The sequence below is a fragment of the Dendrobates tinctorius genome, unplaced genomic scaffold (genome assembly GCF_039654945.1).
Source record: "Dendrobates tinctorius isolate UK_male_01 unplaced genomic scaffold, ASM3965494v1 ptg000265l, whole genome shotgun sequence".
Taxonomy (NCBI): domain Eukaryota; kingdom Metazoa; phylum Chordata; class Amphibia; order Anura; family Dendrobatidae; genus Dendrobates; species Dendrobates tinctorius.
Genome location: NW_027361932.1, coordinates 16,605,123 through 16,631,979, shown reverse-complemented (window position 1 = coordinate 16,631,979; position 26,857 = coordinate 16,605,123). Strand labels below are relative to the sequence as shown.

At 40.7% G+C, this 26,857-nt stretch overlaps 1 protein-coding gene across 1 annotated transcript in view; it reads right to left on the bottom strand.

Annotated features, from left to right (window-relative positions):
* The window catches only part of LOC141069528 (solute carrier family 2, facilitated glucose transporter member 11-like), a 94,203-nt gene extending 69,103 nt beyond the window's left edge, over positions 1–25,100 (bottom strand). The window contains exons 1-5 of the mRNA XM_073559168.1: positions 24,922–25,100; positions 13,268–13,360; positions 12,001–12,161; positions 7,768–7,892; positions 7,527–7,656 (exon numbers count right to left, since the gene is read on the bottom strand). Coding sequence (XP_073415269.1) covers positions 7,527–7,656; positions 7,768–7,892; positions 12,001–12,161; positions 13,268–13,360; positions 24,922–24,981 — 569 coding nt within the window. The 5' untranslated portion in view covers positions 24,982–25,100. The remainder of the gene's footprint in view (positions 1–7,526; positions 7,657–7,767; positions 7,893–12,000; positions 12,162–13,267; positions 13,361–24,921) is intronic.
* Positions 25,101–26,857: the final 1,757 nt, after the last annotated feature.

Sequence of the window (26,857 nt, the reverse complement as noted above, 5' to 3'; positions counted from 1 at the left end):
ACATACACATATTAGGTATCGCTGCATTCAGAATCGCCCGATCTATCAATAAGAAAAAAAGCATTAACCTGATCACTAAACGGCGTAGCGTGAAAAAAATTCAAAACGCCACAATTACGTTTTTTGGTCGCCGCGACATTGCATTAAAATGCAATAACGGGCGATCAAAAGAACGTATCTGCACAAAAGTGGTATCACTAAAAATGTCACCTCGGCCTGCAAAAAATAACTCCAGATCACGAAAAATGGAGACGCTACAGGTCTCGGAAAAATTGCGCATTTTTTCTTTTTTTTTTTAATAAACTTTGGAATTTTTTTTCACCACTTAGATAAAAGAGAACATAGACATGTTTGATGTCTATGAACTCGTAATGACCTGGAGAATCATAATGGCAGGTTAGTTTTTGCATTTATTGAACCTAGCAAAAAACAAGTGTGGGATTGCACTTTTTTTGCAATTTCACCGCACTTGGAATTTTTCTCCCGTTTTTGAGTACACAACATGCTAAAACCAATGATGTCGTTCAAAAGTACAACTCGTCCCGCAAAAAATAAGCCCTCACATGGCCATATTGACGGAAAAATAAAAAAGTTATGGCTCTGGGAAGGAGGGGAGCGAAAAACGAAAACAAAAAAAAAAATCGAAAAAAGCTCCGGTCATGAAGGGGTTAAAGAGATCCTGTCAGCAGGATTGTGCATAGTAACCTACACACAGTGTCAGCTCGGCGCCGTTATACTGAATAAAATGATACCTTGGTTGATTAAATCCGTCTTGTTGTTTCTTAATCTTTGTTTTCAGTTTTGTGTGAATGATATGCTTGTGTCCTAAGGCGGGGATGGGCTATGTGGTGCTCTGATTAGGTATTCATAATGCAGACTACAGCAAAATGGTGTCGGCAGTGCTTGCGCAGTAGCATCTCTTGGTACATGATAGATGGTACTGCGCAAGCGCCTCCGTCGGCTCCTTGTTGCTGCAGTAAAAAAAAAATTTACACTACAACAAAATGGCGCCAGAGGCAGCGCATGGGTAGTAGCATCTATCGCGTACTGAGAGATGCTACTACGCAAGCGCCGAAGCCATTTTGTTGTTATGTACATTTTTTGGGCTACAGCAACAAGGAGCAGGCGGCGCTTGCGCAGTAGCATCTATCGGCTTCCGACGGCGCCATATCGATGGTGATTTTTTTTCTTTGAAACAAAGGAAGGTAATAGGCACTAACCGATAAGAGAAAGTGCGCAGGCGCCGCCATTTTGATGAAGTGACATGCTTTTTTTCAAATACACACATTAGTATATTCATTATGCAAACTAGGTGGCAGGTCAGTGAGGGATCAGTGAAAATGAGGATGAATGAACTCATGGAGATCAACATCCAACACTGCGGAGACACCATCACATGTTTCTCAACGCAGAAATCACTCAATCTAAAATCACTGCGTTGAGAAACATGTGATGGTGTCTCCGCAGTGTTGGATGTTGATCTCCATGAGTTCATTCATCCTCATTTTTCAGTCTTTTACTAGGCATTGCTCCTACCAGCCAGTTTCCTACTCCACACTGATGAGGGGCAATACCCCGAAACAGCTGTCTGTGGATGGATACCATGTTTTGGCATAGGTGGTTTCCTTCATTGGAGACTGCCCTTCCCGTGGTTGTTCCTTCCCGGGGAAAGACCTGGCTGGTCATTGCTTGCGTTGAGAAACATGTGATGGTGTCTCCGCGGCTTCTGTTTTGCAAGTGAGGGATCAGTGACCTGTCAGCAGGCTGCATTATGAATATATAATTAGAGCACCACATGAACCCTGCCTTAGGACATGAGCATATCATTAAAAACAAAACTGAAAATAAAGATTAAGAAACACCAACAAGACGGATTTCATCAACCAAGGTATCATTTTATTCAGTATAACGGCGCCGACCTGACACTGTCTGTAGGTTACTATGCACAATCCAGCTGACAGGTTCCCTTTAACTCCTTAACCCCCAAGGGTGGTTTGCATGTTCATGACCAGGCCAATTTTTACAATTCTGACCACTGTCCCTTTGTGAGGTAATAACTCTGAAACGCTTCCATGGATCCTGGTTATTCTCACATTGTTTTCTCGTGACATATTGTACTTCATGCTAGTGGTAAAATTTCATTCATATAACTTGCGTTTATTTGTGAAAAAAATGGAAATTTGGCAAAAATTTTGAAAATTTCGCAATTTTCCAACTTTTAATTTTTATGCCCTTAAATCACAGAGATATGGCACACAAAAAACTTAGTAAGTAACATTTCCCACATGTTTACTTTACATCAGCACAATTTTGGAACCCAAATTTTTTTTCTTAGGAAGTTATAAGGGTTAAAAGATGACCAGCGATTTCTCATTTTCGCAACACCATTTTATTTTTACGGACCACATCACATTTGAAGCCACTTTGAGGGGTCTATATGATAGAAAATACCCAAAACCACATTCAAGAAGTTTACTAACCCTTCAGGTGCTTCACAGGAATTTTTTGAATATTTTAAAAAAAATGAACATTTAACTTTTTTTCACAAAAAAAATACTTCAGGTTCAATTTTTCTTATTTTACCAAGGGTAAAATCACGTTTGGAGAGCCCCTGATGTACCTAAACAGTGGAAACCCCCCACAAGTGACCCCATTTTGGAAACTAGACCCCCCAAGGAACTTATCTAGATATGTGGTGAGAACTTTGAACCAACAAGGGCTTCACAGAAGTTTATAACGTACAGCCGTACAATTAAAAAATCATATTTTTCCACAAAAATGACCTTTTCACCCCCAATTTTTATTTTCCTAAGGGTAACAGGACCCTAAAAGTTATTGTGCAATTTGTCCTGAGTACGCTCATACCCCATATATGGGTGTAAACGACCATTTGGGCGCATGGCAGAGCTCAGAAGGGAAGCAGCGCCATTTGACTTTTTTGGCTGGAATTGAGATCGGACACCATGTCGCGATTGGAAAACCCCTGATGTACCAAAACAGTGGAAACCCCCACAAATGACACCATTTTGGAAACTATACCCCCCAAGGAACTTATCTAGATGTGTGGTGAGAACTTTGAACCCCCAAGGGCTTCACATACAGTGGGGAAAAAAAGTATTTAGTCAGTCAGCAATAGTGCAAGTTCCACCACTTAAAAAGATGAGAGGCGTCTGTAATTTACATCATAGGTAGACCTCAACTATGGGAGACAAACTGAGAAAAAAAAATCCAGAAAATCACATTGTCTGGTTTTTTTTCATTTTATTTGCATATTATGGAGGAAAATAAGTATTTGGTCAGAAACAAGCAATCAAGATTTCTGGCTCTCACAGACCTGTAACTTCTTCTTTAAGAGTCTCCTCTTTCCTCCACTCATTACCTGTAGTAATGGCACCTGTTTAAACTTGTTATCAGTATAAAAAGACACCTGTGCACACCCTCAAACAGTCTGACTCCAAACTCCACTATGGTGAAGACCAAAGAGCTGTCAAAGGACACCAGAAACAAAATTGTAGCCCTGCACCAGGCTGGGAAGACTGAATCTGCAATAGCCAACCAGCTTGGAGTGAAGAAATCAACTGTGGGAGCAATAATTAGAAAATGGAAGACATACAAGACCACTGATAATCTCCCTCGATCTGGTGCTCCACGCAAAATCCCACCCCGTGGGGTCAGAATGATCACAAGAACGGTGAGCAAAAATCCCAGAACCACGCGGGGGGACCTAGTGAATGAACTGCAGAGAGCTGGGACCAATGTAACAAGGCCTACCATAAGTAACACACTACGCCACCATGGACTCAGATCCTGCAGTGCCAGACGTGTCCCACTGCTTAAGCCTGTACATGTCCGGGCCCGTCTGAAGTTTGCTACAGAGCATTTGGATGATCCAGAGGAGTTTTGGGAGAATGTCCTATGGTCTGATGAAACCAAACTGGAACTGTTTGGTAGAAACACAACTTGTCGTGTTTGGAGGAAAAAGAATACTGAGTTGCATCCATCAAACACCATACCTACTGTAAAGCATGGTGGTGGAAACATCATGCTTTGGGGCTGTTTCTCTGCAAAGGGGCCAGGACGACTGATCCGGGTACATGAAAGAATGAATGGGGCCATGTATCGTGAGATTTTGAGTGCAAACCTCCTTCCATCAGCAAGGGCATTGAAGATGAGACGTGGCTGGGTCTTTCAACATGACAATGATCCAAAGCACACCGCCAGGGCAACGAAGGAGTGGCTTCATAAGAAGCATTTCAAGGTCCTGGAGTGGCCTAGCCAGTCTCCAGATCTCAACCCTATAGAAAACCTTTGGAGGGAGTTGCAAGTCCGTGTTGCCAAGTGAAAAGCCAAAAACATCACTGCTCTAGAGGAGATCTGCATGGAGGAATGGGCCAACATACCAACAACAGTGTGTGGCAACCTTGTGAAGACTTACAGAAAACGTTTGACCTCTGTCATTGCCAACAAAGGATATATCACAAAGTATTGAGATGAAATTTTGTTTCTGACCAAATACTTATTTTCCACCATAATATGCAAATAAAATGAAAAAAAAACAGACAATGTGATTTTCTGGATTTTTTTTTCTCAGTTTGTCTCCCATAGTTGAGGTCTACCTATGATGTAAATTACAGACGCCTCTCATCTTTTTAAGTGGTGGAACTTGCACTATTGCTGACTGACTAAATACTTTTTTTCCCCACTGTAAGTTTATAACGCCCGGGCGTGAAAATAAAAAAATCATTTTTTTCCACAAAAATGATATTTTTGCCCCCAATTTTTTTTTTTCCTAAGGGCAACAGGAGAAATAGGACCCCAAAAGTTGTTTTGCAATTTGTCCTGAGTACGCTGATACCCAATATGTGGGGGTAAAACACTGTTTGGGCGCATGGCAGAGCTTGAAAGGGAAGGAGCACCATTTGACTTTTTCAACGCAGAATTGGCTGGAATTGAGATCAGACGCCATGTTGCATTTGGAGAGCACCTGATGTTGTGCCCAAACAGTGGAAACCCCCCAATTCTAACTCCAACCCTAACCCCAACACACCCCTAACCCTAATCTCAGCCCTAACCCTAGCCCTAACCCTAATGGGAAAATGGAAATAAATACATTTTTTTTATTTTATTATTTTTCCCTAACTAAGGGGGTGATAACGGGGGGTTTGATTTACTATTTATGGCGGTTTTTATATTTGGCAGCTGTCACACGCTAAAAGACGCTTTTTATTGTAAAAATAGTTTTTGCATCACCACATATTGAGAGCTATAATTTTTCCATATTTTGACCCACTGAGTCATGTGAGGTCTTATTTTTTGCGAGACGAGTTGATGCTTTTATTGGTATCATGTTCGGGCACGTGACATCTTTTGATCGCTTTTTATTCCGATTTTTGGGACGCATAATGAACAAAAACCAGCGTTTCATGAATTTCTTTTGGGGGGTGCGTTTACACCATTCCGCGTGCGGTAAAATTGATAAAGCCCTTTTATTCTTCTGTCAGTACGGTTACAGTGATACCTCATTTAGGTCATTTTTTTATGCTTTGGCGCTTTTATGCAATGAAAACAATTTTATATAAAAAATAATTATGTTTGCATCGCTTTATTCTGCGAGCTATAACTTTTTTATTTTTTCACTGATGACACTGTATGGTGGCTTGTTTTTTGCGGGACAAGATGACGTTTTCAGCGGTACCATGCATATTTATATGCGTCTTTTTGATCGCGAGTTATTGCACTTTTTGTTCGGCAGTATGATAATAAATCATTATTTTTTGCTTCGTTTTTTATTTTTATTTTTTAAGGGATTCAATAAAGGGGTTAACTACTGGGACAGTTTTACAGGGCGGGTCGTTACGGACGCGGCAATACCAAATATGTGTACTTTTATTGTTTTGTTTTTTTTATTTCCAAAAAATGAATTTATTAGGGAATTTTTTTTTTTTTTATTTAATTAGCGATTTTTTTAAAATTATTTTTACACTTTTTTTTTTTTTTTTTTTAACTTTATTACATTGTCCCAGGTGGGACATCACTGTCCTGTGACAGATCGCTGATCTGTCACATCACAGATCACTGTGACAGATCAGCGATCTGTCACAGGCACTGCACAAGGCTTCCTCCTTGACTGCGCTTTGCAGGCATGAGGAAGCCAGCTCCCTGCAAGCCCCCGAAGGTCCCAGTCGCCATCTTGGATTCGGGGACCTGCAAGGATGAAGCCCCCCGCAGCAGCGCTGCACATTGCGCTGCTGTGGGGTGCTCAGGGAAGCACGGAGCGAGCCCCCTCCCTGCCGATGCTTCCCTTTAACCCCCGGTACACCGCGATCGTGTTTGATCGCGGTGTGCAAGGGGTTAACGTGTCGGGGGCGGTCCGTGACAGCTCCTGACACATTGTGCCGGGTGTCAGTTGTGATAATCAGCTGACACCCGGCCGCGATCAGCGGCGCTCACCATGTGGGCGCCGCTGATCGCTGTGACGTACTCTCCCGTCCCTGGGAATTAAGTCCCAGGGCAAATGGACGGGATAGTACGTCACATGACAGAAAGGGGTTAAGCAACATTTTGGGGGGGGGAAATGCATTTTTCCTTTTTACGGCTCAACGTTATAAAATTCTGTGAAGCACTTGGAAGTTCAAGATGCAGTTTTTAAAATAGTGTTACTATTGGGTATTTTCTGTCACATTGGGCCATCAAAAGTCACTTCAAATGTGAATTAGTCCCTAAAAAAATTGGTTTTGAAAATTTGTTGGAAAACTGAAAAACTGCTAATTAACTTTTAACTCTTCTAACTGCCTAACAAAAAAAATATGTTTCAAGAATGAAGCGGATGTAAAAGTAGACATGTGGGAAATGTTATTTATTAACTATTTTGTGAGGTATAACAAGCTGATTTAAGGGCATAAAAATTCAACGTTTGAAAATTGCGAAATGTTCATATTTTTTGTAAAATGTACCATTATTTTCATAAATAAACACCAATAATATAGAATTTTCATACACTTACACACCATTACATAGAAAATTAGAACTGCTTATGGAATAAAAACAAATTATGGAGCAACTTCTTTAAAGGGAATAATAAAAAGTAAAACAGTTCAAAATCCTGCTGGAAGATATCAAAAATCTAGAATTTTTACACAAGATCAATTTTACATTTCTTGTTTGTACTGAATGCATTCATGAGAAGAACAAAAGCAGGTCATTTCAGAACAAGCCAGTGTTTTCCATAATTGGTTAGTGGCTTACCCTGTATGTGCTGAAATTCACAATATTAAAAATGCATGCCCCCCTAGGGAAAACTCTGAAATAATACCCTGTTGGACTGCAAGCAGAGATTTCACATGCTGCACTCCATAACCAATAAATATGAGTATCTCAGCAATGGAGTTACGCAGAGTAAAAAGGAAAAGATCAGTAGACTCAAGGAAAATCAGGGATATTTACAAGGACTCAAATTTTTTGAGCCAGTGACAGGTTCTTTTTAAGTCAAGATGAAAAATACATTTTTCATTTTCAATGTTCTTTACCTGAGTCCTACTACTTGCCCCATAACTAGACCAATAGCGGTACTGACTGCACACGATAGAGCTCCTGTGCCACGTAGTTTTTTGGGGGCACTTTCTCCAAGATACATTGGTTGAATATTCATGCTGACCCCTTGAGAAAAGAAAAAAATGTTAAGTTAAAGAGCCTTAAGTACCTTCCAAAGAGGCATGCATTCTTGTCATCGTGCCTTAATTCTTCCCATGTGAAAGAAACTGTTTTTACCTGAATTCACACCAGCTAAGATTCTCCCCAGTATGATCATTTCAAAGGACTTGGCATAGCGGCTGAACCCACAAAATATTGCAGAGAGTATTATAAATACATTATTAAAGAGCAGAGATTTCTTTCTGCGAAAACAAGAAAATGACATAGATAGTACTACTACATCTAAAAATTAAAATAGATGCACATACTGATTCATAATAAATAAATACAAATCAGAACCAAAAAATGCATATAATTTTCAAATCTTAAAATCATCATCGCAGCCAACTCCAGTCACTGGGAAAAATGGAGGAGACTTGTCAGTGGACCAGGGGAGGCAAGTACAACAAAGTAATTTTTTAACAAACTGCAGCTGAGGCAGAACATTATCTGAAAAAAATTCTCCTACCTAACGGACCATTTTTTAACATGGACCAATTGATTGTAGTGGGTAAGTGTCATCCATGACTTAGATCAAAAAGGACAAGTCTACATTTTATTTTTATGATACAGTGAAGTATTGTTTCTTATACTATTTTATCGCCTTTCTCTGTTAAAGACACCTCATTACAAAGAGTGGTCTTCTGTGATTCTCATGTTGAATGCCTGTGAGCTGCAGTTCTTGTCCCGTCAGCGGTGTGTGTACTTTCTCTGCCACGTGGTGGATTAGTTACCAGAAATCTGTTAGGTTTCCGCTGTTATGTAGGAATACAGCTTGATGGTTGTGGATTAATGCTCTCCTGTTACTCTTTTAGAGGACTCCAGGCAACACAAAAGTGTAAAGATATAGAAGAACACTATGGTGACACGTTTCAAACTCATTCTGAGCCCCTCCTCAGACCAATGTGGTAGTGCAATGGCCATGGAGTCTCATGAAAGATTTGGCTTCAGGATACAATTCATTGGCATACCTTTTGTTTAAGTGTATTGGAAAGTGCAGCAGACCATGCTTTCCTATACTGAAAGCCATGGCAAAAAAACTTATGTCATGTGATATACCATACATATATTTTTTACAATGGATCCCCATGCAGACGCATTCCACGGCATCCATCTAGTGAGTGTATACTCCTAACAATAGGCAGAAACACAGTTTATCCCTTTACACACTGATATCTGATGGTAATATTAATGGCACTTCCTAAACTTTAAACAAAAACTATAGGCTCGAACCATAAATATAAGCTGGCAGCGAAACGTGCGTCAGTGTGAGGGGACGCTGAAATAACTACTTCCATCACAAACATTGCTGACACCCTGCTACAAGGTAATATCGCACATAGCACCTTACCACTATATCTTTATTACCTCTTTACTGACTGCTTGTATGGGGTTTTTTTATAAGTGCACAGATATCTCTATAAACTGAGGGGATGTTGTATTGATCCAAACTTATTTTACTTGTCTGCACCTTACAGCATACGATGTCTACAAGATAAGTTATAAGAATTATCCACACAAAGTTGATTTGAATCAATACATAATATTTAGTATCTATCACCCCTTGCCAACTGTTTATCAGTTTGTGTTAATTACCTCCAACCTGGTGTATCATAAGGATATAGAAATATATGATGTCACAGTACCATTCAGATATTTTGTAATTACATCCATCTTGTCCTTGTTCTATAATTTTTGTCACTTATCAGCATCCGCTACATGACATTTCTGCTACTGGTTTTAATCATTTGTGACGTAATAAAAACATTTTTTTTTATTATGGATCTCCTCTCAACTCGATCCTTTATATTTATGGCCTATACAGTTTTTCTCTTGCCTATGATGTACATCTGTGCCATTTTGTGCTCCAGCATGTGACTTTTTCTGTATACATAAGTTGGCCCTTTAGTACCGGTGACACAATTTCCCAGAATGCCAAATGCCTGGCTATGTATTATTATTCTTCCCTAAAGCTTACACAAAAGTAGTACCTCCAAGTACAAGTAAGATGAGCCCCAGCCATCCCCTTGCCTGTACTAACCTGAGTGTTTTACACTACTTTGCTTCTTCTCTTCCCTCTTCGATTTTTAGAAAAACGGGAGAGTTTACGAAACTCATGACAACATTTGATGCTCTCAGAGCGAGAATTAATTTCTAACGTGGTTTAAAAGTAATCTGTCACCCCATTTTTGGCCTATAAGATGCGGCCACCGCCATCAGGGGCTTATCTACTGCTTTCTGTAATGCTGTAGATAAGCCCCCGATGTAACCTAAAAGATAAGAAAAACGAGTTAAGGCCCCGTCACACTAAGCGACTTACCAGCGATCCCGACACCGATATGAAGGTGTCAGGATCGCTGGTAAGTCGCTAGTTGATCGCTGGTGAGCTGTCACACAGACAGCTTCACCAGCGATCAGCACAGCGATGCCGAGCGCCCGGCATCGCTGGCCATCCTGTAAAAAATAGAATCAAAATAAAAAATATAGTTATTCTCACCTTCCGACATCCTGTTCAGCCATCCCGCCTCTCTCCACGCTCCGGTCCCAGTGATCCTTTGCACGAATGACCAAGAAATGTCACGGTCACGCGGGATAACAAAGTCTCGCGGTCATTCGTGCAAAGGATCACTGGGACCGGAGCGTGGAGAGAGGCGGGATGGCTGAACGCGACGTCGGAAGGTGAGAATAACTATATTTTTTATTTTTTTTATTATTTTTTACACCTGATCGCTGGTCTCCCGCCTGTCACACGCAGCGATGCGTGCTGGCCAGCGACCAAAGAAATGTCCAGAGGTTTCTTGCAGCGATCAGCGATACCGGCAGGGGGGCCGCTCGCTGATCGCTGTCACACACAGCGATCTCGCTGGTGAGATCGCTGTTATGTCACAAAAGTTGTGACTCAGCAGCGATCTCGCTACCGAGATTGCTTAGTGAGACGGGGCCTTTAGATTATACTCACCGGGAGTCCGGTTCGGTCCTATGAGTGTCGTGGTCTGGTGCCTTCCATTTTCATGCGATGACGTCCTCCTCCTTCTTACTTCTGCCGCAGCTCCTGCGCAGGTGTACTTTATCTGCCCAGTTGAGGTCAGGGTAAAGTATTGCAGTGTGCAGGCGCCGGGAAAGGTCAGAGAGGTCTGGTGCCTGCGCACTGCAGTACTCTGCTCTGCATAAAGTACACCTGCGTAGGAGCCACAGCAGAAGTAAGAAGGAGGATGACATCGCTAGAAGATGGGAGGCGCCGGACCGGACCCCGGGTGACTATAATCTAACTCGTTTTTCTTAACTTTCAGGTTACATCGGGGGCTTATCTACAGGATTACAGAATGCTGTAGACAAGCCCCTGATGGCGGTGGCCGCATCTTATAGGCCAAAAATGGGGTGACAGATTCCCTTTAAGTAAATCTACCAAAAAAGAAAATTCCCCAAAGCCATTTAGTTAAAACAATACTAATATGTGATCGCCAAAGGGGTTCCCATTAGCACAAGTGTCCTTAAAAAATGTTTGTTTGTTTTTTAATAAACCAAACTAATGAATTTTGAGCATCTTTCAGCTACGTTGTGCCACCATACGAAATGTTTACCAGTCAGTCAGAGGCTGGAAGTGTAGGCTATTTTATGCTGAAAGTTACGAAGAATTTGTCTGGCATGCTTGGCTATACCCTGTCCGAGCTCCGCATGAGGTTTTAAAAAAATTGGTAAAATTGTCCAATTGTTGCCCTGGGCAGTTTTCTAGAAGCAATGTCACTTCCCAGATGCCAACCTGTTTCTGGTCTAACTATAAGCAGTCTGTACTATGGTTTCCCTTCATTACACGTGCTCGGCCACAATTTGGACACGCTCGGCTTCTTACCGACCTCTATGGGTTCTATTACATTTATTCAAGCCCATAGAAGTCTATGCAAACTCCCAAGCATCTGCAGTAATAAACAGATCCTGCTTCCTGACATTTCCCCAGGGGCTAAAGTTTAGAGGTGAGCAAATTTTTCAAAGTTCGGTTCCGATTAGGATCGGCAGCGAATACTGTTTAAGCAATATTCATCGAACTCACCCAAATGTCATTGGAGGCAATGGGAGTAGAAATTACCAAATATGTTCGGAACTGATCACCAAACATAAATTCAACACAAATAGGGTACCAATATGGCAAATTCAGATTCGGCGACTGATTCTGAACGTATTTTCTCAACTCTACTAAAGATGTCTGTGTATCTTCTAAATTAGCGCAGTATTGCGTATGTTACAGACCTGACACATGAAACTGGTCATGGCTCCATGTAAAATGGAAGTACATGACTAATGTTAGTACATTACCTTCCCAGCCTGATAGCCATCGGACCTGCCAATAGAGCGCCCATGAAACCACCGAGTGGGAACACAGAGACTATTATGGACCAGATGAGTGTTATTATCCAACTATCCAGCTCGGATCCGTAGCGCTCTCGCCACGTCGCGTTCACAAATCTTTGGATATACTGTAAAGGAAAATGACAGACAGATGTGACAGTAAGCAATGAAATAGTAATTCCATTAATGGCAAACATAATTTAATCCTGATTATGAAATGAATACACTTTTTTCCCCCTTTATTTCTTGACTTTTATCCCCTTGAAATGGCACCTGTCATGTAAAATAACACTATTAACCTGCAGTTATTGGGTTAGTCTGCAGGCAAATAGCATTCTGACACACCGTGTGGCGACCGCGATGAGAGCCCCTCTGCCGGGAGAAAATGAACTTTATCCCCCTCCCCAGCAGTGTTTGGCATTCAGTCATGGGAGAAGCTTCGGCACAGCTTCAGTCAACCCTCTTTACATAAAGAGCGGCACCTGTAACTGCGCCCCCGGCCCTGACTGACAGCCAGATCAGCATTAGGGCCGGCTGTCAATCAGTGCCTCAGTGCTGGGTCCACCCCTGAGACTGAAAGAGCGAGCCTGCCAGGGGGAATAAAGTTAATTTCCTCTCAGCAATAGGCCTCTCGATGCAAGTGCCGCACAGTGTCAGAACGCTATTAACCTGCAGATTTACCCCTTATCTATAAGTTAATAGCATTATTTTACATGACAAGTTCCCTTTAAGCAATTGTTTGTCTTTGTGAGTTTTTTCCCTTCCTCTTTCACCAAGAGCAATCACTTTTTTATTTTTCCATCGTCACAGCCATGTAAGGGCTTGTTTTTGATTAGATGAGTAAATTGTGGTCTATATAGCTCTGCCTGTGGCTGAGCTTCACAGGAGGACCAAGATGGCAGTGACAAAGCCACCAGCAGGCCCCCTGCTGCCCTTGTAATGCATTGCAATCAAGGATCGCTGACCGTGATTGGCAGGGGCAAATAAATGGTTAACAGCAGCGATGGAAGCTAAGCCAAAGACTCAGGCTATCAGCTCAGATTCTAAGCCATGTACATTCATGGCCATCACAGTGCAGGACGTACAGTTACAATCATATGCGTGAAGGGGTTAAGGCTTTTTATACATTTAGGGGCACTTAGATTCAGATAAAATAATGTTAAATAAGGGAAATCCAATAATTTGGTAATCTGAAAAAAATCTGTGTGAAGGAAGGCCCATGCAGTATACGTACATTTGTGGGTGCATTGATGATAGTGAGGTTGTACCCATACTGGAAAGTGCCTCCGACACCCGCCGCACCCATAGTAAGAAGCAGCACCCATCCCTGAAACAACAGAAAAGACATTAATGACAATAAAGAAACATAAAGGGAACACAACTTACTATAATTGTGGAGGAAAAAAGGGCAAGGAGCCTGTTCACTATTACAGCATAGCAACTTGTATAGGCGAAAAGCTATAACTGCTTGATAATGACCCCACTCATGAAGGACAGCGATCAGGAAGGACGGCCATGGTGGCACATGCCATTACTACTTTGTCTGACCGATAGATGGCAATAGATGACATTTCCATGACCAGATCATACAGTCTTCTAATGGAAAAGACCAACTTGCAGGAATTATCCGGTCGTTTAAAATAGAGGCCCTAATCTTAGAATAGGTCGTAATATCACACAGGAGGGGGTCCAAGTCTCGAGGTACTTGCCCATCAACCGATTGAAAAAGCCACAAAACTTGTGAGTGCTACAGTCTGTTAAAGGGCTTGCCCACTACCAGACAAGACTTTCTAAGTCACTATTTGTCTGCACGCAATAAAACGCTCCAAATTAAACAGTGTTTTGAATTCAAATTCCATCAGTGTTCCCTGAAAAAAGCAGTAGCTGACACGCGCGTCGGGGTGGACGCCACTTGGAAGAGGGAGCCTGATATGGTAAGTCCCTATACCATGTTTTTCTCAGAATTCATACTCATGTGATGGCATACACCATAGGTGACAGATTATGGTTATGGTTAATCTTTTCGGAGTAATTTCTCCATCTCCTCTACTGCCGGGAATCAAACTGCACTCGGGGGACATCTGAGTGCAGTCCGATGTTTTACTCACATTCCATAGACTTGTATGGGTGCGAGTCAGCTGAGTCCATTCGCAGCATGCTGTGATCGTTCTCTGAATCGGCAGATCTGAGCTGCTCCGCAGAGTAACACTAGGCCGAGCGCTATGTGATGTTTATACGGTAGTGTGACTCTGGCCTAACCTTTGGGGTGGCATTGTCTTATAGCAACATCTGGCATGCACTGCACAGGAGAGGTGCTGGTGCAGCGTTCACTGCGAGCAGCTGTCATTATCCTTCCCCTTTAACTCAAACCAATGTTAGGCTTTCTGTGTACACTGTGCATAGGCAGAAAGCTTCCAATCAGTGGAGGGTGCGGGATTATACAGTGCTCATGAATATGGAAGACTATATGGCAGCAGGCTTAAGGGGGTTTTACACACTGCTGATCGCGCGAGATCGGCCGTCTCCAATTCTCGTCGGGCGCTTCCTGCTGGCGCCGACGCGCGGACGCGGGCGGGAGGACGTCATCATCGCCGCGTCTGAAAGGTAAGTAACAACCGCTGCTGCGTCGCTACATCGCTGTGAGATCTGCCTGTGTGGCAGCTCACTAGCGACCATTTAGCGATGCACCAGCGATCCTGACCGGGTCGTATCGTGGTCGGGATCGCTGGTGCATCGCTAAATGTAAAGGGGCCTTAGGGTGTGTGCACACGCTGCGAATTCTGCTGCGGTTCCGCAGCGGATTTGGCCGCTGCGGGTCCGCAGCAGTTTTTGCTGCGGTGTACAGTACCATTATTCCCTATGGGAATAAAAAACCGCAGTGCAGACGGTGCAGATTTTTCCGCGCGGTTTTCCTGTTAATTCTTTGTGCGGATTCCGCTGCGGTTTGCCATCTCCTCCATTGTGGAGATGAAAAACCGCAGGGCAAAACCACAGAGCAATCCGCAGGTAAAACCGCAGGTCTTTTGACCTGCAGATTTACCTGCTGATTTTACAAAATCCGCGTGGCCAAATCCGCACCCCATTCCGCAGCGTGTGCCCATACCCTTAGAAGTCCTCTAGTGATAATCTACTGCTGATAAAACAGTGACACACTGAAGGAATCAGAGTCTCTGTCTCTACATTATGCTGTGCTCAGATTAGGTGGCAAAACCCTTATGACTAGTGTTGAGAATTCCGATACCGCAAGTATCGGGTATCGGCCGATATTCTCTGTATCGCAATTCCGATACCGAGCACCGATATTTTTTCAATATCAGATACCGGAATCGGAAGTCCCCATAATGCAATGAGCCACTATTGTGGCTGTGATTGGCTGCTGAAATGATGTCATCATGATGCGTGGTCTGTGCCCATCATGATGCGCGGTCTGTGCCGACTGTCGGGGGTCTGTACGGGCCTCTCGGGGGTCTGTACAGGCCTGTCGGGGGCCTGTGCCGGCTGCCGGTGGTCTGTACGGACCTCTCGGGGGCCTGTGCCGGCTGTCGGGGGCCTGTGCCGGCTGCCGGTGGTCTGTGCGGGCCTGCCGGGGGTCTTATGTGTGTGCAGGCATCGTCCGATGGGACTACAAGTCCCATCGGGCGATGCCTGCTACAATGACAGTGATTGGCACATTAGCCAATGATGGGACAGTAGTAGTCCCATCATCCGGCTAATGTGTTGAATGTAAAAAAAACCCCAAAAACATACTTCATATATACTACATTCATACAACATACATACATACTACATACATACTTCATATATACTACATTCATACAACATACATATATACTACATACATGCTACATATATACTACATTCATACAACATACATATATACTACATTCATACAACATACATATATACTACATTCATACAACATACATACATACTACATACATGCTACATATATACTACATTCATACAACATACATACAAACTACATACATGCTACATATATACTACATTCATACAACATACATATATACTACATTCATACAACATACATACTACATACATGCTACATTCATACAACATACATACACACTACATAATACATACTACATATATACTACATTCATACAACATACATACATACTACATACATACTTCATATATACTACATTCATACAACATACATATATACTACATTCATACAACATACATATATACTACATTCATACAACATACATACATACTACATACATGCTACATATATACTACATTCATACAACATACATACAAACTACATACATGCTACATATATACTAAATTCATACAACATACATACAAACTACATACATACTACATACATACAACATGCTACAGACATACAACATACATACATACTACATACTGCATACATACTACATACAATACATTCATACAATACATACATATAGACATACAGTACATATAACATAGAGTACATACTCACCATCAGTTGTCACTTTGATCCCCGAAACCAGTGTCATCTAGGAAAAAATATGAAAATAACAAACAAGCCATACACTCCCTGATCCGCAGAAATCCACGCGTGTCCCACGCCGATCTCCCGTGGAGAACAGCAGCATCAGCTGATGCGACCGCTCTCTACGGTGGCTCCAGGAATCCAGTGACGGGAGGTAGGTATCCTTCCCCACTGTATTCCTCCGCCACTGTAAAAAAATAGTCCCTAGTCTCTCTTTTGGCATTGCTGTGTGAGAAAGTTCCCACGCAGCTTTTGCCATAAAGTGAGACCAGGGACTATTTTTTTACAGTGGCGGAGGAATACAGTGCGGAAGGATACCTACCTCCTGTCACTGGATTCCTGGAGCCCCGTAGAGAGCGGTCGCATCAGCTGATGCTGCTGTTCTCCACGGGAGATCGGCGTGGGACACGCGTGGATTTCTGCAGATCAGGGAGTATATTGTTTGTTTGTTATTTTCATATTTTACCACAGATGACACTGGCTTCGGGGATCAAAGTGACAAGTGATGGTGAGTATGTACTCTATGCTATATGTACTGTATGTCTATGTATGTATTGTATGCAGTATGTATGTAGTATGTATGCAGTATGTATTATGTATGTATGTTGTATGTCTGTAGCATGTTGTATGTATGTATGTAGTATGTATGTGTGTTGTATGAATGTAGTATGTATGTAGCATGTATGTAGTATGTAGTATATATGTATGTTGTATGAATGTAGTATGTATGTAGTATGTATGTATGCTGTATGGATGTAGTATACATGTAGTATGTATGTAGTATATATGTATGTTGTATGAATGTAGTATATATGTAGCATGTATGTAGTATGTATGTATGTTGTATGAATGTAGTATATATGTAGCATGTATGTAGTATATATGTATGTTGTATGAATGTAGTATATATGTAGCATGTATGTAGTATGTATGTTGTATGAATGTAGTATATACAGTGGGGCAAAAAAGTATTTAGTCAGTCAGTAATAGTGCAAGTTCCACCACTTAAAAAGATGAGAGGCGTCTGTAATTTACATCATAGGTAGACCTCAACTATGGGACACAAACTGAGAAAAAAAAATCCAGAAAATCACATTGTCTGTTTTTTTTCATTTTATTTGCATATTATGGTGGAAAATAAGTATTTGGTCAGAAACAAAATTTCATCTCAATACTTTGTGATATATCCTTTGTTGGCAATGACAGAGGTCAAACGTTTTCTGTAAGTCTTCACAAGGTTGCCACACACTGTTGTTGGTATGTTGGCCCATTCCTCCATGCAGATCTCCTCTAGAGCAGTAATGTTTTTGGCTTTTCGCTTGGCAACACGGACTTTCAACTCCCTCCAAAGGTTTTCTATAGGGTTGAGATCTGGAGACTGGCTAGGCCACTCCAGGACCTTGAAATGCTTCTTACGAAGCCACTCCTTCGTTGCCCTGGCGGTGTGCTTTGGATCATTGTCATGTTGAAAGACCCAGCCACGTTTCATCTTCAATGCCCTTGCTGATGGAAGGAGGTTTGCACTCAAAATCTCACAATACATGGCCCCATTCATTCTTTCATGTACCCGGATCAGTCGTCCTGGCCCCTTTGCAGAGAAACAGCCCCAAAGCATGATGTTTCCACCACCATGCTTTACAGTAGGTATGGTGTTTGATGGATGCAACTCAGTATTCTTTTTCCTCCAAACACGACAAGTTGTGTTTCTACCAAACAGTTCAAGTTTGGTTTCATCAGACCATAGGACATTCTCCCAAAACTCCTCTGGATCATCCAAATGCTCTCTAGCAAACTTCAGACGGGCCCGGACATGTACAGGCTTAAGCAGTGGGACACGTCTGGCACTGCAGGATCTGAGTCCATGGTGGCGTAGTGTGTTACTTATGGTAGGCCTTGTTACATTGGTCCCAGCTCTCTGCAGTTCATTCACTAGGTCCCCCCGCGTGGTTCTGGGATTTTTGCTCACCGTTCTTGTGATCATTCTGACCCCACGGGGTGGGATTTTGCGTGGAGCACCAGATCGAGGGAGATTATCAGTGGTCTTGTATGTCTTCCATTTTCTAATTATTGCTCCCACAGTTGATTTCTTCACTCCAAGCTGGTTGGCTGTTGTCGATTCAGTCTTCCCAGCCTGGTGCAGGGCTACAATTTTGTTTCTGGTGTCCTTTGACAGCTCTTTGGTCTTCACCATAGTGGAGTTTGGAGTCAGACTGTTTGAGGGTGTGCACAGGTGTCTTTTTATACTGATAACAAGTTTAAACAGGTGCCATTACTACAGGTAATGAGTGGAGGAAAGAGGAGACTCTTAAAGAAGAAGTTACAGGTCTGTGAGAGCCAGAAATCTTGATTGCTTGTTTCTGACCAAATACTTATTTTCCACCATAATATGCAAATAAAATGAAAAAAAACCAGACAATGTGATTTTCTGGATTTTTTTTTCTCAGTTTCTCTCCCATAGTTGAGGTCTACCTATGATGTAAATTACAGACGCCTCTCATCTTTTTAAGTGGTGGAACTTGCACTATTGCTGACTGACTAAATACTTTTTTGCCCCACTGTATGTAGCATGTATGTTGTATGAATGTAGTATATATGTAGCATGTATGTAGTATATATGTATGTTGTATGAATGTAGTATATATGTAGCATGTATGTAGTATGTATGTTGTATGAATGTAGTATATATGTAGCATGTATGTAGTATATATGTATGTTGTATGAATGTAGTATATATGTAGCATGTATGTAGTATGTATGTATGTTGTATGAATATAGTATATATGTAGCATGTATGTATGTTGTATGAATGTAGTATATATGTAGTATGTATGTATGTTGTATGAATTTTGTATATATGTAGTAGGTATATATGTTGTATGAATGTAGTATATATGTAGCATGTATTTAGTACATATGTATGTTTTATGAATGTAGTATATATGTAGCATGTATGTAGTATGTATGTTGTATGAATGTAGAATATATGTAGCATGTATGTAGTATGTATGTTGTATGAATGTAGTATATATGTAGTATGTATGTATGTTGTATGAATTTTGTATATATGTAGTAGGTATGTATGTTGTATGAATGTAGTATATATGTAGCATGTATGTAGTATGTATGTTGTATGAATGTAGTATATATGTAGTATGTATGTATGTTGTATGAATTTTGTATATATGTAGTAGGTATGTATGTATGTTGCATGAATGTAGTATATATGTAGCATGTATGTAGTATATATGTATGTTGTATGAATGTAGTATATATGTAGCATGTATGTAGTATGTATGTATGTTGTATGAAAGTAGTATATATGTAGTATGTATGTATGATGTATGAATGAAGTATGTAGTATGTATGTTGTATGAATGTAGTATATATGTAGCATGTATGTAGTATGTATGTTGTATGAATGTAGTATATATGTAGTATGTATGTTGTATGAATTTTGTATATATGTAGTAGGTATGTATGTTGTATGAATGTAGTATGTATGTAGTATATATGTATGTTGTATGAATGTAGTATATATGTAGCATGTATGTATGTTGTATGAATGTTGTATATATGTAGTATGACTGTATGTTGTATGAATGTTGTATATATGTAGTATGTATGTATGTTGTATGAATGTTGTATATATGTAGTATGAATGTATGTTGTATGAATGTTGTATATATGTAGTATGTATGTAGTATGTATGTAGTATGTATGTATGTTGTATGAATGTAGTATGTATGTAGTATATATGTATGTTGTATGAATGTAGTATATATGTAGCATGTATGTAGTATATATGTATGTTGTATGAATGTAGTATATATGTAGCATGTATGTAGTATGTATGTATGTTGTATGAATGTAGTATATATGTAGTATGTATGTATGATGTATGAATGATGTAGTATGTATGTTGTATGAATTTTGTATATATGTAGTAGGTATGTATGTTGTATGAATGTAGTATATATGTAGCATGTATGTAGTATGTATGTATGTTGCATGAATGTAGTATATATGTAGCATGTATGTAGTATGTATGTTGTATGAATGTAGTATGTATGTATGTTGTATGAATTTTGTATATATGTAGTAGGTATGTATGTTGCATGAATGTAGTATATATGTAGCATGTATGTAGTATATATGTATGTTGTATGAATGTAGTATATATGTAGCATGTATGTAGTATGTATGTATGTATGTTGTATGAAAGTAGTATATATGTAGTATGTATGTATGATGTATGAATGAAGTATGTAGTATGTATGTTGTATGAATGTAGTATATATGTAGCATGTATGTAGTATATATGTAGTATGTATGTTGTATGAATTTTGTATATATGTAGTAGGTATGTATGTTGTATGAATGTAGTATGTATGTAGTATATATGTATGTTGTATGAATGTAGTATATATGTAGCATGTATGTATGTTGTATGAATGTTGTATATATGTAGTATGACTGTATGTTGTATGAATGTTGTATATATGTAGTATGTATGTATGTTGTATGAATGTTGTATATATGTAGTATGAATGTATGTTGTATGAATGTTGTATATATGTAGTATGTATGTATGTTGTATGAATGTTGTATATATGTAGTATGTATGTATGTTGTATGAATGTAGTATGTATGTAGTATATATGTATGTTGTATATATGTAGCATGTATGTAGTATATATGTATGTTGTATGAATGTAGTATATATGTAGCATGTATGTAGTATGTATGTATGTTGTATGAATGTAGTATATATGTAGTATGTATGATGTATGAATGAAGTATGTAGTATGTATGTTGTATGAATTTTGTATATATGTAGTAGGTATGTATGTTGTATGAATGTAGTATATATGTAGCATGTATGTAGTATGTATGTTGTATGAATGTAGTATATATGTAGCATGTATGTAGTATGTATGTTGTATGAATGTAGTATATATGTAGTATGTATGTATGTTGTATGAATTTTGTATATATGTAGTAGGTATGTATGTTGCATGAATGTAGTATATATGTAGCATGTATGTAGTATGTATGTATGTTGTATGAAAGTAGTATATATGTAGTATGTATGTATGATGTATGAATGAAGTATGTAGTATGTATGTTGTATGAATGTAGTATATATGTAGCATGTATGTAGTATGTATGTTGTATGAATGTAGTATATATGTAGTATGTATGTTGTATGAATTTTGTATATAGGTAGTATATATGTATGTTGTATGAATGTAGTATATATGTAGCATGTATGTATGTTGTATGAATGTTGTATATATGTAGTATGACTGTTGTATATATGTAGTATGTATGTATGTTGTATGAATGTTGTATATACAGTCATATGTAAAAGTTTGGGCACCCCTATTAATGTTAACCTTTTTTCTTTATAACAATTTTGCTTTTTTGCAACAGCTATTTCAATTTCATATATCTAATAACTGATGGACTCAGTTATATTTCTGGATTCAAATGAGGTTTATTGTACTAACAGAAAATGTGCAATCTGCAGTTAAACAAAATTTGACCGGTGCAAAAGTATGGGCACCCTTATCGTTTTCTTGATTTGAACACTCCTAACTACTTTTTACTGACTTCCTGAAGCACTAAATTGGTTTTGTAACCTCATTGAACTTTGAACTTCATAGCCAGATGTATCAAATCATGAGAAAAGGTATTTAAAGTGGCCACATGCAAGTAGTTCTCCTATTTGATTCTCCTATGAAGAGTGGCATCATGGGCTCCTCAAAACAACTCTCAAATGATCTGAAAACAAAGATTATTCAACATAGCTTTTCAGGGGAAGGATACAAAAAGTTGTCTCAGAGATTTATCCTGTCAGTTTCCACTGTGAGGAACATAGCAAGGAAATGGAAGAACACAGGTACAGTTCTTGTTAAGCCCAGAAGTGGCAGGCCAAGAAAAATATCAGAAAGGCGGAGAAGAAGAATGGTGAGAACAGTCAAGGACAATCCACAGACCACCTCCAAAGACCTGCAGCATCATCTTGCTGCAGATGGTGTCACTGTGCATCGGTCAACAATACAGCGCATGCATAACGCCTTTTTGTATGACCAAACAACTCAATCTTTGTTTCATCAGTCCACAGGACCTTCTTCCAAAATGTAACTGGCTTGTCCAAATGTGCTTTTGCAGACCTCAGGCGACTCTGTTTGTGGCGTGCTTGCACAAACGGCTTCTTTCGCATCACTCTCCCATACAGCTTCTCCTTGTGCAAAGTGCGCTGTATTGTTGACCGATGCACAGTGACACCATCTGCAGCAAGATGATGCTGCAGGTCTTTGGAGGTGGTCTGTGGATTGTCCTTGACTGTTCTCACCATTCTTCTTCTCTGCCTTTCTGATATTTTTCTTGGCCTGCCACTTCTGGGCTTAACAAGAACTGTACCTGTGTTCTTCCATTTCCTTACTATGTTCCTCACAGTGGAAACTGACAGGATAAATCTCTGAGACAACTTTTTGTATCCTTCCCCTGAAAAGCTATGTTGAATAATCTTTGTTTTCAGATCATTTGAGAGTTGTTTTGAGGAGCCCATGATGCCACTCTTCATAGGAGAATCAAATAGGAGAACTACTTGCAAGTGGCCACTTTAAATACCTTTACTCATGATTTGATACACCTGGCTATGAAGTTCAAAGCTCAATGAGGTTACAAAACCAATTTAGTGCTTCAGGAAGTCAGTAAAAAGTAGTTAGGAGTGTTCAAATCAAGAAAATGATAAGGGTGCCCATACTTTTGCACCGATCAAATTTTGTTTAAATGCAGATTGCACATTTTCTGTTAGTACAATAAACCTCATTTGAATCCATAAATATAACTGAGTCCATCAGTTATTACATATATGAAACTGAAATAGCTGTTGCAAAAAACAAAATTGTTATAAAGAAAAAAGGTTAACATTAATAGGGGTGCCCAAACTTTTACATATGACTGTATGTAGTATGAATGTATGTTGTATGAATGTTGTATATATGTAGTATGTATGTAGTATGTATGTATGCTGTATGAATGTAGTATGTATGTAGTATATATGTATGTTGTATGAATGTAGTATATATGTAGCATGTATGTAGTATGTATGTATGTTGTATCAATGTAGTATATATGTAGTATGTATGTATGATGTATGAATGAAGTATGTATGTTGTATGAATTTTGTATATATGTAGTATGTATGTATGTAGTATATATGTATTCTGTATGAATGTAGTATATATGTAGCATGTATGCTGTATGAATGTAGTATGTATGTTGTATGAGTTTTGTATATATGTAGTATGTATGTATGTTGTATGAATGTAGTATGTATGTAGTATATATGTATGCTGTATGAATGTAGTATGTATGTAGTATGTTTTTTTTTTACATTCAACACATTAGCCGGATGATGGGACTACTACTACTGTCCCATCATTGGCTAATGTGTCAATCACTGACATTGTAGCAGGCATCGCCCGATGGGACTTGTAGTCCCATCGGACGATGCCTGCACACACACAAGACCCCCGGCAGGCCCGCACAGACCACCGGCAGCCGGCAGACCCCCGGCAGCCGGCACAGGCCCCCGACAGGCCTGTACAGACCCCCGAGAGGCCCGTAGACACCCGGCAGCTGCCACAGGCCCCCGACAGTCGGCACAGACCCCGCCTGCACACACGGACAGGCACAGTGTCCGCCCACGCACCGCCCACACTCTTCCCCCCTCCAGAACAGGATGTACAAGGCAAGAAAGGGTTTTTTTTAATTACGATATTTCTGTCCCATTGACTTGAATGGGACTTCCGGGATCGGAATCGGCGATACCCGATACTTTTTTCATATCGGCCGATCCAATCCGATCCGATATTTTTCAATATCGGGTGGTATCGCTCAACACTTCTTATGACAGATTCTGTTTAAAATAATAAAAAGAGCTGTCGCTCACCCTCCCCAGGAAGAATGCTGACTCCATGTCTACAGCACATGTGACCGCTGCAATCAATCACTGAGCCAAGCAGCTTGGCAGACTGGCTGCAGTGGTCACACCTGCTGTAGGTGTGACTACAGTAAACAAGCAGCGCAGCTATTCCCCGCTACTGAGCGGCAAAGACCTGGAATACCTCAGAACGAAAAGCATCTGCACCCATGTCAGCTAGACCCTAATCTGTCAGTCAGGCGGAGAGAACTCCGAGGCCCCGCACTGACCGCACTACTAAGCACGGCGGTGCGCTCCGGACTCCGAAGGGTTAAATGGCTGATAGCGGGATGTTCCCTGCTGCTGCACATCACGGCGGCCCTGACCGGGGAGCACACGGATGTCACCACGCGCGACGTTCACACCGCCCCCCGGCTGAGGTTACCGGTATCCGTGCACTGCCGGGAGAATGAGTCTCCTCCTCGTCTTCCCCCTCTTCATCCATGAGCGGGAGGGAACCGGCCGGGGGGAGCTGTTCGGTTCCCGGAAGCTACAAGGAGCTGGTGCTGATGACGGGCGGTATCACCACGCTGGAGTGTCACCGGCGCCTGGCACAGTCCACATAGACTGGCAACACGGGGAGTGACCTTGGCCGCCATTGGTACCGGATAGACATAGTAGTGGTGCCGCAGCGTTATATAGGGAGACAAGGACGTTATATGTGTGTTATACAGGGAGACAGAACAGTATGTGCTATATAGGGAGACAGGACGGTGTATATGTGTTATATAGGGAGAGAGGACGGCGTACATGTGTTATATAGGGAGACAGGACGGTGTATATGTGTTATACAGGGAGACAGAACAGTATGTGCTATATAGGGAGACAGGACGGTGTATATGTGTTATATAGGGAGAGAGGACGGCGTACATGTGTTATATAGGGAGAGAGGACGGCGTACATGTGTTATATAGGGAGACAGGACGGTGTATATGTGTTATATAGGGAGACAGGACGGTGTATATGTGTTATATAGGGAGACAGGACGGCGTACATGTGTTATATAGGGAGACAGGACGGTGTATATGTGTTATATAGGGAGACAGGACGGTGTATATGTGTTATATAGGGAGACAGGACGGCGTACATGTGTTATATAGGGAGAGAGGACGGCGTACATGTGTTATATAGGGAGAGAGGACGGTGTATATGTGTTATATAGGGAGACAAGGACGTTATATGTGTGTTATACAGGGAGACAGAACAGTATGTGCTATATAGGGAGACAGAACAGTATGTGCTATATAGGGAGACAGGACGGTGTATATGTGTTATATAGGGAGACAGGACTGCGTATATGTGTTATATAGGGAGACAGGACGGTGTATGTGTTATATAAAGGGAGACAGGACGGTGTATATGTGTTATATAGGGAAACAGGACGGTGTATATGTGTTATATAGGGAAACAGGACGGTGTATATGTGTTATATAGGGAGACAGGACGGTGTATATGTGTTATATAGGGAGACAGGACGGTGTATATGTGTTATATAGGGAGACAGGACTGCGTATATGTGTTATATAGGGAGACAGGACGGTGTATGTGTTATATAAAGGGAGACAGGACGGCGTATATGTGTTATATAGGGAAACAGGACGGCGTATATGTGTTATATAGGGAAAAAGGACGGTGTATATGTGTTATATAGGGAGACAGGACGGTGTATATGTGTTATATAGGGAGACAGGACGGTGTATATGTGTTATATAGGGAGAGAGGACGGCGTACATGTGTTATATAGGGAGACAGGACGGTGTATATGTGTTATACAGGGAGACAGAACAGTATGTGCTATATAGGGAGACAGGACGGTGTATATGTGTTATATAGGGAGAGAGGACGGCGTACATGTGTTATATAGGGAGACAGGACGGTGTATATGTGTTATATAGGGAGACAGGACGGCGTACATGTGTTATATAGGGAGAGAGGACGGCGTACATGTGTTATATAGGGAGAGAGGACGGCGTACATGTGTTATATAGGGAGAGAGGACGGTGTATATGTGTTATATAGGGAGACAAGGACGTTATATGTGTGTTATACAGGGAGACAGAACAGTATGTGCTATATAGGGAGACAGAACAGTATGTGCTATATAGGGAGACAGGACGGTGTATATGTGTTATATAGGGAGACAGGACTGCGTATATGTGTTATATAGGGAGACAGGACGGTGTATGTGTTATATAAAGGGAGACAGGACGGTGTATATGTGTTATATAAAGGGAGACAGGACGGTGTATATGTGTTATATAGGGAAACAGGACGGTGTATATTTTTTATATAGGGAGACAGGACGGTGTATATGTGTTATA